The sequence below is a fragment of the Macaca thibetana genome, chromosome 18 (assembly GCF_024542745.1).
Source record: "Macaca thibetana thibetana isolate TM-01 chromosome 18, ASM2454274v1, whole genome shotgun sequence".
NCBI lineage: Eukaryota > Metazoa > Chordata > Mammalia > Primates > Cercopithecidae > Macaca > Macaca thibetana.
The window spans coordinates 59,869,273-59,883,232 of record NC_065595.1 but is presented as its reverse complement, the minus strand read 5'-3'; the positions used below and the strand labels follow the sequence as shown (position 1 = coordinate 59,883,232).

Genomic DNA, 13,960 nt, shown 5'->3' with positions numbered 1-13,960 from the left:
GAAAATGAGTAAGAACTGAAGCTTTTATTTAGTGTTGCTGTATTAGTCTGTTTTCATGCTGCTGATAAAGACATACCCAAGACTGGGAAGAACAAGAAGTTTAATTGGAATTACAGTTCCACATGGCTGGGGAGGCCTCAGAATCATGGTGGCAGGCAAAAGGCACTTCTTACATGGCAGCGGCAAGAGACAATGAGAAAGATGAAAAAGTGGAAACCCCGGATAAAACCATCAGACCTTGTGAGACTTATTCACTACCACGAGAACAATATGGAGGAAACTGCCCCCACGATTCAAATCGTCTCCCACTGCGTCCCTCCCACAACACGTGGGAATTCTGGGAAATATAATTCAAGATGAGATTTGGGCGAAGACACAACCAAACTGTATCATTCCACCCCTGGCCCCTGCCAAATCTCATGTCCTCACATTTCAAAACAAAACATGCCTTCCCAACAGTCCCACAAAGTTTTAACTCATTTCAGCAATAATCCTGAAGTCCACAGTCCAAAATCCCATCTGAGACAAGGCAAGTCCCTTCCGCCTATGAGCCTGTAAAATTTAAAGCAAGCTAGTTACTTCCTAGATACAATGAGGATACAGGTATTGGGTAAATACAGGCTTTCCGAATGGGAGAAATTGGCCAAAACAAAGGGGTACAGGCCCCATGCGAGTTCAAAATCAGCAGGGCAGTCAAATTTTAAAGCTCCAAAATTATCTCCTTTGACTCCAGGTCTCACATCCCGGTCATCCTGATGCAAGAGGTGGGTTCCCATGGTCTTGGGCATCTCCGCCCCTGTGACTTTGGAGGGTACAACCTCTCTCCCTGCTGCTTTCATGGCTGGTGTTGAGCGTCTGTTGGTTTTCCAGGTGAACAGTGCAAACTGTCAGTAGATCTACCATTCTGGGGTCTGGAGAACGGTGGCCCTCTTCTCACAGCTCTACTAGGCAGTGCCCCAATAGGGACTATGCGGGGGCTCCAACCCCACATTGCCCTTCCACACTGCCCTAGCAGAGGTTCTCCACGCACACCCCGCCCCTGCAGCAAACTTCTGCCTGGGTATCCAGGAGTTTCCATACATCCTCAGAAATCTAGGCAGAGGTTCCCAAACCTCTATTGACTTATGTGCACTCGCAGGCTCAACACCACATGAAAGCTACCAAGGCTTGAGGCTTGCACCCTCTGAAGCCACGGCCCCAGCTCTACATTGGCCCCTTTCAGCCACGGCTGGAGCATCTAGGACACAGGGCACCGAGTCCCTAGGCTGCACACAGCATGGGGACCCTGGGCCCTGCCCACAAAACCATTTTCTCCTTGGCCTCCAGGCCAGGGATGGGAGGGGCTGCCGTGAAGGCTCTGACTTGCCCTGAAGACATTTTCCCAGTTGTCTTGGGGATTAACATTTCAGGCAGCAAGAGAAAATAAGATGCGAAAGTGGAAACCCCTGATAAAACCATCAGATCTTGTGAGACTTATTCATTACCACGAGAACAGTATAGGGGAAACCACCCCCATTATTCAAATTATCTCCCACCAAGTCCCTCCCACAACATATGGGAATTAGGGGGATATAATTTAAGATGAGATTTGGGTGAGGACACAGCCAAACCCTATCAATGGTTTTACTTTCCCTATCATATACAATCAAGAAAATGCTATCAAAAAATACTTCTTGGCAAATCATTGTTTGGAAACACCACTCAGGTATCTACTTGAGGACTGATAAACTACAGAATCAGTTGTCACTAACAAAAAGCAGATTTCCAGGGCGTTGTGGTGGAACTCATAACAGAAAGTGGCAGACATTCTTGACTTTGTGTCCTTTCTATGACGATTTTATGTATAGACCTGAGCTGGGTTTTCCTTGCCAATGGAATCCTCTTCTAGGTAAATGAGTCCCACCTGCCAAGAATGTTAGGGAAGCTGATGAGTGACAACATTTTGTAAATTATCACAGTGTGCTGTGCCTTCGTCTATGAAAATTAATATAGGAAATAACAGATTAGGGACTTCTAAAATGCATGAAAATTTTAAAATTAGTTCCAAATGATTTCTGAAACATCCAAGGCATTATAGAATCATAAGAATCGTTAAGAACATACAATTCTGAACTGAGTAAATTGTACCCCTGGGTTTTGTGACAAGTAAGTTATTTTTCCAAAAAGATGGCTTTTCTTTCCTATATTTGAATTCAGTTACACTTTTTTTGTTCAATCTGTTTCCTTTGTTCCATAATGAAATGATCTCTTGTTTTGAAACTGAAAAATACAATATGAGCAGGTGTGTGTACTAATGCATCATTTTCCAAATCTTAGTTGTAGAGAAAATGGACAATGTCACAGGCGGCATGGAGACATCTCGCCAAACCTATGATGACAAGCTCACAGCAGTGGAAAGTGACCTGAAGAAATTAGGTAATCTGTGACAAGACTGAACCATTCAGTGAAATCCCCTGACTCTACATAAATGACCACAGCCTCTTAGAATGATGTTGCTATACACTCCCCATGCACCCAGAAGGACATTCCATTTTTGTATTGCATGTTGAGTCTTCCCTCATGATTTAATTCAAATGCTTAAATTTTAAAGTTAAGGGTCCATTTTGGAATTATGTCCTGCCGAAAATACTATTATGCGCCAAATAATATCTGAAGATCAATCCTGACTAAAAAAACCACAAATACCCTTTATTAAAAACTGTCAGATAAATAGGAATTTACTGAGCATTTTTGAAATACTTTGAACTACATAGAAGAATTGTAGAAATTAAGTTATAAAGTAAAAGATCCTAGCATATTCTATTCCTTGATTTTTGCTTTCATTAAAAAAATTGGGAAATTTAAAAGGTTATTTTCTTCTTGACATCCTGCCCACTGCCCTAAAATCTAGTAAATTCCCCCTCCCTCTTTGAGAAAAATGTTCAGCCAAGTTTGTCATTCCTAGTTCTGGGCATCCTTTCTGATTCCCCAGGACCCGGTTTTAATAGATATGTACATTTTACTAATGCAGAGCTGTCTGCTTATACTGCCAATTTTGCATCTAAAATACAGTGCATACCAGTTAAGTGTGTTTGGGATCTTTGGCCTTGACTGAACACTTCTCCATACCACCAATGTAAGTCACAGATATTTCTTATTCCAGGTGACCAAACTGGGAAGAAAGCTATCAGCACCAACTCAGAACTCTCCACCTTCAGATCAGACATTCTAGATCTCCGTCAGCAACTTCGTGAGATTACAGAAAAAACCAGCAAGAACAAGGATACGCTGGAGAAGTTACAGGCAAGCGGGGATGCACTGGTGGACAGGCAGAGTCAACTGAAAGAAACTTTGGAGAATAATTCTTTCCTCATCACCACTGTGAACAAAACCCTCCAGGCGTATAATGGCTATGTCACGAATCTGCAGCAAGATACCAGCGTGCTCCAGGGCAATCTGCAGAGCCAAATGTATTCTCATAACGTGGTCATCATGAACCTCAACAACCTGAACCTGACCCAGGTACAGCAGAGGAACCTCATCACGAATCTGCAGCGGTCTGTGGATGACACAAGCCAGGCTATCCAGCGAATCAAGAACGACTTTCAAAATCTGCAGCAGGTTTTTCTTCAAGCCAAGAAGGACACGGATTGGCTGAAGGAGAAAGTGCAGAGCTTGCAGACGCTGGCTGCCAACAACTCTGCTTTGGCCAAAGCCAACAATGACACCCTGGAGGATATGAACAGCCAGCTCAGCTCATTCACAGGTCAGATGGAGAACATCACCACTATCTCTCAAGCCAATGAGCAGAACCTGAAAGACCTGCAGGACTTACACAAGGATGCAGAGAACAGAACAGCCATCAAGTTCAACCAACTGGAGGAACGCTTCCAGCTCTTTGAGACAGATATTGTGAACATCATTAGCAATATCAGTTACACAGCCCACCACCTGCGGACGCTGACCAGCAATCTAAATGAAGTCAGGACCACTTGCACAGATACCCTAACCAAACACACGGATGATCTGACCTCCTTGAATAATACCCTGGCCAACATCCGTTTGGATTCTGTTTCTCTCAGGATGCAACAAGATTTGATGAGGTCGAGGTTAGACACTGAAGTAGCCAACTTATCAGTGATTATGGAAGAAATGAAGCTAGTAGACTCCAAGCATGGTCAGCTCATCAAGAATTTTACAATACTGCAAGGTAAGTCGAAATTCTGAATTTGTATTTGTATTAGTTGTCTATTGCTGCATAACAAGTTACTGTAAAATTTGGCAATTTAAAACAATAGATATTAATCATCTCATATGTTTCTGTGGTTTCTGTGGACCAGGAATTCAAGAGCAGCTTAACTAGGTGGTCCTGACTCACTGTTGTTCAAGAGGTTGTGTCAAGATCTCAGCCAGGGCTGCAGTCATCTGAAGGCTTAACTGTGGCTAGAGGGTCTGCTACTAAAGTGGCCTGTTGACATAGCTCTTGGCAGGAGGCCTCAGTTCCTTGCTGTGTGAAATTGCTTGTGTGTCCTCACAACATGGCAGCTGGCTGCCGCCAAAACAAGGAATTCAAGAGACAGAACAAGAAGGAAGCTACCATGACATACTAGCCTCAGAAACCACACACCATCACATCCACTGTATTCTGTTTCTTAGAAATGTCACTAAGTCCGGTCCACACTCAATGCAAGGGGAATTAAGTTCCACATCTTGAAAAGAAGTGTAACTAAGAATCTGTGAACAGTACTTAAAGGGGCTCCATTAATTATTTGTTGAGTGAAAGGTTGGTTAATTTGAATTTTCTTCGTCCTTGAGCCATTTCAATGCAACATAAATTGGGCTCCTCTGAAAGCAAGATCAAGTTTTTCGGGTCACAAAGCTACCATTAAGGGAGTTACGAGTCATGAGTAGATGAATGGTTGGCCATCACAGTAACCGTAAGGCCACAGAGGAGTTCTGGTAGGTGTGGTGGCTCATGCCTGTAATCTTAACACTTTGGGAGGCTGAGGTGTGAGGATCACTTGAGACCAGGAGTTTGAGACCAGCCTGGGCAACATAGCAGTATCCCATCTCCTAAATAAATAAATGAATGAATACATACATATAATCTGAATTTTACTGTTATCCAGATCATCCATGTAAATTAAAAGTCCTTGACTCAGATTAAGTCTACAGTTGAAGATTTGCAGCATCATATATTAACAGTATTTTCCAGTCACAAACTATTTTCACAGTTTTTACGTTGAAAGTACTATGTGGAAGATGTTGTGCTCAGCAGTCTGGGTAATACAGAGGAAAGCAAATGGTCCTCACCCTTAGGTAGTTTAACATAAAGAGAATTTCAGGGCATGAGAAGATGGGCTGTAAGCAAACATTCAAGGGGAAGGGATTACACAAGGGCATGAGTCACTAGGGGCCACCTTGGGATATGTCCCCCACACTGGTCAAATGATCAAGAATAACAAGTGGTAGTTAATAAGTCCCTGTGATGCTGAAAGTAGATCCAGATAGCAGATAGCAGGACTCTGTTCAATAGCTTTGTCAGTGACTAGCATGGATGACCTGCTGAAGCAATGCTTGTGTGACTTGAAACTGTATATGCCAGCCAGTGGCTGATATAATCATAATCCGCAATGATCTAGAGAGGCCAGAAGAGTATCAAGATGTCAATCAAATGAAGTAGATAGGAATACATGTAAAATCCTGCTCATAAATGGATGAGACAAAACAGATAAATGTTGATGGGAAGTCATGGCTGGAAGGAAGTGTGCATGAAGCATGGGGATTTTAGTTGACTGGAAGCAGTTAAATGTGTCTTCCAGGGAAGGTAATGTGATCTTTGACTGTGTTAATAAGAAGGGAAGTAATATCTGACTCTGTTCAGTATGCCAAGACCACCTCTGGAACATAATGTTTACTTTGAGGAGCCCCTTTCAAAAGAGACATTCCCAGATCAGCACGCTCAGAAAAGCAGCACCAGAATGATAGCAGCTAGAAACCATGTGCTGTGAGGAAGGGTTGAGGACCTGGGAGCTTTCAGCCCTAGGAGAGACTGCTCAGTGGAGAACAAGACAGCCATCTGTACTTATTTAAAGTTGCTCTGTCTCAGGAATGAACAGAGTCTGGCTGTCTGGTGCCAAACCCCATGCCGTTAACTCCAAGGATAGTCACCGAAAGTGTGTGGCCCTCCCCACTATACCCGGTCACCCCAGAGGGAGCCTAGAAGGTCAGGGAGTTGGGATTTTATTCTAAGTGTGAGGGGGAGGTTTTAAGCAAGGTGTTGAGATGATAGAGAGCAGGGAGGGGTCAGTGAGAGCATGGACCAGCTGTTGGTGACTTGGCCTGGAATGCTGGCAGTGGAGAAGGGAGAAGTGGGTACCCTCATTTAGGAGAAGAGTTGGAGAAAGAATCAAGGGCTTCCCTTTCCTTGCCCTGACAACAGGGACCCCAGCTTTAGGAGGTCCCAGCAGCCTTCCCCAACCGAGCCTGTGCTGAGGTGAGGAGTCTATGGCCTCAAGGTGCTGTGAGTATTCAGAGCCCACACCAACCCCTGCTTGTCCATGTTTGTGCCCAGGACCCTGGAATTCCCTACCCAGTGTGCCCAGAAGCAAAGGGCAGCCAAGAGATACCTGTGTGTCATAGGGATTGGGGGTGATGTGGACAGAAATTGAACACACAGTAGGGGGTTGGTGTGAGTGTCTGGACGAGACTGGCGGGCAGGACCTGCTGATGGATTGGCTGTGGGGAGTGAGTGAAAGAGAGGAACAGGATGTTTCCTAAGTCTTTAGCATGAGCAATGAGGTGGATGGTGATCCAGACTGGGGAGCTGCAGAAAAAGAGAGGCCCATGTAGACATGTCAAGAGGAAGATGTCTATTATAATAGAATGAGGTTTCTGACTCATGGAAAAGCATATGTGATTAAAAAAAAAGTCTCAATTCTGAAACCAGGCTCCAGGGTGCTTCAGAGACACTATCACATTTATCCCTGGTCTTGTTGTTCACTGCACTTTCTGTGAGTTGATCTGAGAAGCTTCCCAGGCCAACCAAGCTGGTCCCTTTCTATTCACTCTCTTCCACTGCCTCCAGACCGGCAATACCCAGCAGGTATTCCGAGGGAACGAGAGACTGAGGGGAAGAACGAACTCCATTTCTGAATGCAAGTGTTTTCTTCCACACCTTTTCTCTCTAGCACCTTTCCCTTTCTGTACATGCAGATCTCATCCCTGAGGATGAGGAGCAGATGGATAAAGCAGGATGGATTAACATTGGCTTATGTGAGGCTGGCGTCTGCAAGATTCAAAATAGTCTGATGCTTTCCAGAAAATTCCTATTGACTCCCACTTAATGAACCCCAGTGCTCACTGTCCAGTTCAGCCACATAGACATTTGCCACATTAAGAAGTGGGAGCTGAAGCTGACTGACTGTGCTGAAGGCAGATGATAGTGTAGAGATAGATGTTCACGTTATCTCTACATCCATCAGCCGAGAAGCCTTATTAAGAAAACCTTATTTTTGGGGAGTTCACAACCGGCCTGACCAACATGGAGAAACCCTGTCTCTATTAAAAAGACAAAATTAGCCGGGTGTGGTAGCACATGCCTGTAATCCCAGCTACACAGGACCCTGAGGCAGCAGAATCGCTTGAACCCGGGAGGCAGAGGTTGTAGTGAGCTGAGATCGCACCATTGCACTCTATCCTGGGCAAAAAGAGCGAAACTCCATCTCAAAAAAAAAAAAAAAAAAAAAAAAAGCCTTATTTTTTGATACAAATAATATAAAGATTTTTATTCTAATTATGTACATAGAGGACTTCTCACACATGCTTCTAGGTGCAAAGATCACTCCACCTCCTGGGCTGTTCTCTGCAAACTAAGGAAAGGTCAGTTGCATCCTTCCTGTACCACCAGACATTTTCCCTCTCTGCTCTTTCGAGAGGCATCAGATTTAATGAGTGAGAACAAGAGCTCTGGAATCAGACAGGGCTGGATTCATGTAGCAAGCTCCTCATCCTCTCAGTGCCTCTGTGTGCTCATCTGTGTGTACCTTTTAGAGTTATGAGGACCCAAAGAAGTAATATAAAGAAAGTACTTAGTGCAGGGTCTAGAGTGGGGTCAGCATAACATCCAAATGTAAATAAGGTCACTTCCTTCAAAGCTTTCCCTTCTGCTGCACCTGTAGCCAGTACATCAGTGGAAAACAAAACAGCTTCATATGCACAAAGAGTAAAATCACACATGCGGGGTTAAGGATGATTTGAGTCTAAAAGTACTTACTGCTGGGTTTCTAGTGCCCAGCCCTAGAGATGAATCACACCCCAGGGATGCTGACATCTAGCGAGCTTTCGTTCATTTTCTCAGGCCACATTTCTGGGGTGTCTGTGCTATGCCAATCACGCTGCTAAGCCCTTGGATAAATTATCAGCTTTCATTGTTACAGCTCTTTAAGGGGGGAGTTATTGACATTCCCCATTTGCAGGGGAGGGAACTGAGACTCAGAGAGCCTGGGTAACTTATCCAAGGCCAAACAGCTAGTAAATGGCAGACAGCGCCAAACTCAGGTCTGTCTAGTTGCAAACTCATGCTTCCACCATGAATAGATAACATGTTTGGAGAGGTGGAAATGACAGAGAGTTTATTGACAGCAGAGCAGTTGGTTAGAGTTTCAATAGGGATTGACATTTGAGCTGAACCTTGAAAGGTGCACATGAAGGCTGACGGGACAGGGGACAGCACAGTGTGGGTCAGGCAGGGGCCTCGGTTCCTCCCATTACCAACCACTCCCTCGTGCTGCACTTCCCCAAACAAGACGGCGTAGCTGGAGATCCCGGAGACAGTTGGCAAGAAACAGTGGTTAAATACACCCTCCTCTGTGGACAAGGCACTTCCAAGGCTTTCCAGAAGCCCAGTTGTATTTGTTTTTAATCTGTACATTCCATTTCACCTCAGTGAAGCACAATGATTTTTTCCTATGGTAGGCATTTAATAAATATTTGATTAATTTAAGTGCATTCAACATAGATTTTTAAATGAGAAGAAAAACATCAGATCGTATCGCTGTTTTTCCTCTACCTTGCCTATCTTCCAATCTTACCACCAGTGGGTCTTAACATTGAGTCTCTAAGATTTTGGATGGCAGTTAAGAATTAAAGCAGTTTCTCTTCCTTTTCTTAAGCACCAGCAGTTTTGTTGGAAAACACATTTGAAACTTCTTTTGTGTAGGAAACTGGACTGGGCACTTCTCAGGCCTATAGTTTGATTTGTCAAAGCACAAGCAGCACAATGATTTAAAGTCTTCCATCCTCTTTGAACTGCTTGTTTAGAAAATACAGATTTTCAAGGCTCCCAAAACCGTGGGGCCTGGGGACGGTGGGGTAGAGGTGTCACTGACAGCACAGACCCCGGGCTGCTTGGAGCTCTGGTATTGGTCATATTCAGGCATCTCTGGAGCTTGTGACGGCTTTACCAGCCACATGGGCATCCTAGCATTTCAGAAACCTGAGCCAGTGAGCCACCCGTACTTGGCCTTGACATTGAGTTAAAATTTCACTCAGTTTGAAAGCAAACCTCAAATGTCCTTCCACGTAGGACATCACGTGTTTCCACGCAGCGTTGTGGTTTTCTCAACCCTGAATTCAAGCTGTTGCTGCACAAGCTCATAAATACTCTGTTCTTTCTTTCTTTCTTTTTTTTTTTTTTTTTTTTTTTTTTTTTTTTTTTTTTTTGCTTTCAGGCACTAAGGGCAGCTTCTATTTTATTTCACTATTTCATTTTATTTTCACCTTGACAGCTGCCCAATAAAAGATTCAAGTGAGACCTCAAAGCCTGAGATCATCCAGATGCTAATCAGCAGTGCCAGCATCCCGGGTCCTAGAGGAAAACAAGCCCTGGCATGAATAATCTACTTTTTATGAGGATCCAGTGTTGACTTTTTAAATGGCTTTAGCTCTTTTTCTCAATGATTTTTTTAAAAGAAAAACAAAATCCAGGAAATTTCTAGCCTGTCTTAATGAACCAAAGTAGATTATGTGAATCTCCTGATCTGTAAGACATATAAAATATGTTTTGACCTAACCCAGCATGTGAGGGCAGAGAGTGCCAGCTCCTTTGTGGCTTTTGGAAGGCTGGGGCAACTGTAGTGGATGACACCAATCACAGTGTGCTTGCCAGTTTAGCCACAGTCAGGAATATTAAGCCTTATCTGATTAAGAGAAAGACAGGTAACCTATTTAAGATGGATGTAGTACTTCAGATGGGGAAATTTGGTTTTTATACTAATCCAGCTGGGAAATCAATCACAAGTAGAACTGTAGATCTTCATTAACGGCAAAAATGTGCATTTCCCCCCGTTGTTTATTCCCTTCCTTCACAAGATCTGGAGATTAGCACCTGCTGGAATCTTGTGCTACCTGTGGGATCCACATTTGATGTCATTCTTCACATAAGCCACAACTTACACATTGAGTGGGTGGGGAGATTCAACAGCCACTTCCAGTCCAGAGGAAAATAGCGGAACACCATAAACTACCCTACCCCAGAAATAAATAGGATGAATGAAAAGCTTCACCCCAGGTGAGGGAGGCCTCGGATTCATGTCAGGAGAGGGAGGGAGCGTTGTATCTTTGGAACTCTGTCAGAAGCTAGAAGAAGGTGTTCTGAAGAAATACAGCTCCCCCACCAGCAGACATGAGCCTGTGATCAGTTCCTCTTTCATGGTCACAGGTAAACTCATTTCTTGTAACTTGCAAGGATAGCACTAGCCCCAGATGCAAGTGATGGAGAAACACAAATTATCAGCAAAAAAAAAAAAAAAAAAAAAAAAATTAAGAGAATAAAGCTAAAGGTTATTTCTTAAAACACTTGAATTTCCCAATATGCCATCTTCATTATTTGGATTTCCTAAAGTTAAACACAGAACATAAGTAAAACAGAAATAGTTGAGAAAAAAAGTTTAATTTTGCAGTTACTCGACATATACTAGAATTTTTTGTTTTGTTTTGGCCTAAATTGTCAGTATGTTTTCCCTAGAACTATCCATAATGCTACGTCCATTGTGGGGGAACATACGTGGCACTTTCACCACTATTCGTCTCTGAGATGCTATTTCCCAGCTACACAGAGGCATTAAGTTACTTTTTTAAAGGAGATAGATCTGGCAGCAAAAAGTCTGCCTTCCCTATCTTTACTAAATGGGATAGGCTATGTAGGTGAGCCTGACCAGGTTAGGCAGAACAAAAGTCCAACTGTGAGGCCGGGCGCAGTGGCTCAAGCCTGTAATCCCAGCACTTTGGGAGGCCGAGGCGGGCGGATCACAAGGTCAGGAGATCGAGACCACAGTGAAACCCCGTCTCTACTAAAAATACAAAAAATTAGCCGGGCGCGGTGGCGGGCGCCTGTAGTCCCAGCTACTCAGGAGGCTGAGGCAGGAGAATGGCGGGAACCCGGGAGGCGAAGCTTGCAGTGAGCCGAGATCGCGCCACTGCACTCCAGCCTGGGCAACAGCGTGAGACTCCGTCTCAAAAAAAAAAAAAAAAAAAAAAAAAAAAAAAAAAAGTCCAACTGTGGATGTGGAGACCCACTGGATTAATTCATGAGGGTCAGTAGCAAGGAAAGATGGATCTCCTTATGATTATTTCATAGTGGCAGCCACAGCCCCCCTGATACAGAGATTATTATAAGATGCGGGGCACCAGGCAGGTCACCCTTCCCCAAAAACCTATCCCTTCTGATCTCACCTGGGGCACAAAATCTGAGCATTAGAGTGCTGGACTTTTAAACCATGATGTGCATGTATTTGATAAACACTTGCTTAATAGTGACTGTGGGCCAGACCCTACAAGGGGCTAGACGTGGAGAAGGGTCTTGAGTAGAACAAATAAGAACTATAAGATTAGAGAAGAGAAAACTTCCATCTGAAGTGGCCTGGGAGGATGCCAGGAATATTACCGAAGGACATGGGCAGAGGAAATTGTCAGAGAAGAGATGTGCAGAAAGTACAGAGGAGGATAGAATAAACACAGGCGAGACTAGGCTGGGAGGAGCCTTCATGCCAGACTGATCAGGTGGGGCCGCATATTCTTGAGCAAGTGGAGATCAGAGCTGGGCTTAAGGAAGACAAAAGGCAGAGTGGAATGAATGGAGAGGAATCACAGGTAGGAAGATCAATTAAGAAGTTACCGTGAACACCTTCCAAAAAAGACAGAGAGAGGTGGGAAGAAGAGAGCCTACACTAGGGTCATGACCAGGGTCAGGGCGAGGAAAAGAGGGTTGTGGCAATGTGGTGGGAGAAGGGATGATGGAAGGAGAACATGCACAGCAAAGAGACAAGAAGTTCAGCTGTGGACACGCAGGTTAGAGGTGCTGGCAGAACCAGAGAAGATGGACCCTTCAACTAGCAGGTGCATATAAAGGCCCAGAGCCCAGGGTTGCTGAAGACAAGTAGGAGTCAACAGGAGCTGTGGGCAGAGGTCAGTGACATGGGTCTAGGTAGAAGTGACTTCATCCCTAAGTCTTCTAAAGTCTCCCATTTGTGGAGCAGATAACGCTAGAAAGAATGCATTGAGGCCAGTCCTTGCCATTAGCATAAACTCTCTTACCACTGGAAGAGGGTCCTGCTAATAAATCTGTGAGCGACATATGGGTAGCCTTCCATAAGCAAACTAAGTCCAGAGCCTAAGCTTCTGCTAAGAGAGAACACGGATGGATTGGCTTGACTGGGAGCCGTGGATGTTAGGGTACAGTAGACATCCATCAAGACCTAGGGTGGGGAAGGAGACAGGGAGATCCCCCTAGAGAGGTGGGAAGGATTGCTTCATGATTTCTGTCCTCAGACCAATGGGAGAGGGAGGACAAGGAGCAGGAGGCATAAAGGAACTTAGGGTAGATCTGCCACCCATCCTCCATTGCTCCAGCACTTCTATCCTTCTAACTTTACAGGCTTTCTGCTTCTGTAGAAAAAGTAAGGCCAGGCACAGTGTCTCACACCTGTAATCCCAGCACTTTGAGAGTCCGATGGGGGAGGATCGCTTGAGGCCAGGAATTCGAGGTCAGTCTGGGCAACACAGTGAGACCCCCATCTCTACAAAAAAATTAAAAAAAATTTTTTAAAAGCAGGCAATGTGGTACAAGCCTGTAGTCTCAGCTACATGGGAGGAAGCTGAGGTTGGAGGATTGCTTCAGCCCAAGAGTGCAAAGTTGCAGTGAGCTATGATCATGCCACTGTGCTCCAGCCTGGGTGACAGAGTGAGACTGTCTCTAAAAAAATAGAGTGAGACTCTGTCGCTAAAAAAAAGAGAGAGAATAAGTGTGGCCTTTTATTATTCATGCAGAATTGTGAGATTTCAGAAACTCTCCGATTCATTCATTTCGACATCAGAAGACCTGAGTTCATGCCCCAGCTCCACTACTAGACTGTGATTGACCATGTCTTACTCTCCTTGGTATCTGTTCCTAGTAGCTAAGTATCCTTGAACAAATAGTTTGGCATCTCTGGCCCTACATGTCCTCGTCTGTGCAGTGAGAATTCCACATCACAGGCAAGATCAGGTGGCATAATGTATGTGAAAGTACCTTGAAAATTGTCTCAGTATACAGTTCCTGGTAGGGGATTATTTGTGTGAAATTTCCCGTTCCCTCTGAGAAACTAAAGAAAGAAAAACAATCCTGTGTTATGTGGGCCTCTTTATGAGATGTTGGGGACAGCAGTATTTGCTTTTCTTCCCAATTTGATGGTCCACATAACTTTTTTCTCTAGCCTACCTTCCTTATGTATATTATTAGACTTACAAAGCAACCCAGAGAGTTTGGACACCTGTCCACAATGAGCAGCAAAGCCCCACCAGGCTTTCCCACAGAGACCTCCCGTCCCTCTGAGCTGGCCCACGGGTGAGTGAGGCTCAGCCCTAAGGACACCAGCATCCCCACAGCTTTGGTGGACAGCACAGGCATGCCAGCTGGGGTGCGACAGAGAGGAAGGTTATAGGG

General features: G+C 44.5%; 1 protein-coding gene across 1 annotated transcript in view; it reads left to right on the top strand.

Annotated features, from left to right (window-relative positions):
* Window positions 1-13,960, top strand: part of COLEC12 (collectin subfamily member 12) — a 185,245-nt gene that overhangs the window by 154,139 nt on the left and 17,146 nt on the right. The window contains exons 4-5 of the mRNA XM_050767638.1: window positions 2,317-2,415; window positions 3,143-4,189. Coding sequence (XP_050623595.1) covers window positions 2,317-2,415; window positions 3,143-4,189 — 1,146 coding nt within the window. The remainder of the gene's footprint in view (window positions 1-2,316; window positions 2,416-3,142; window positions 4,190-13,960) is intronic.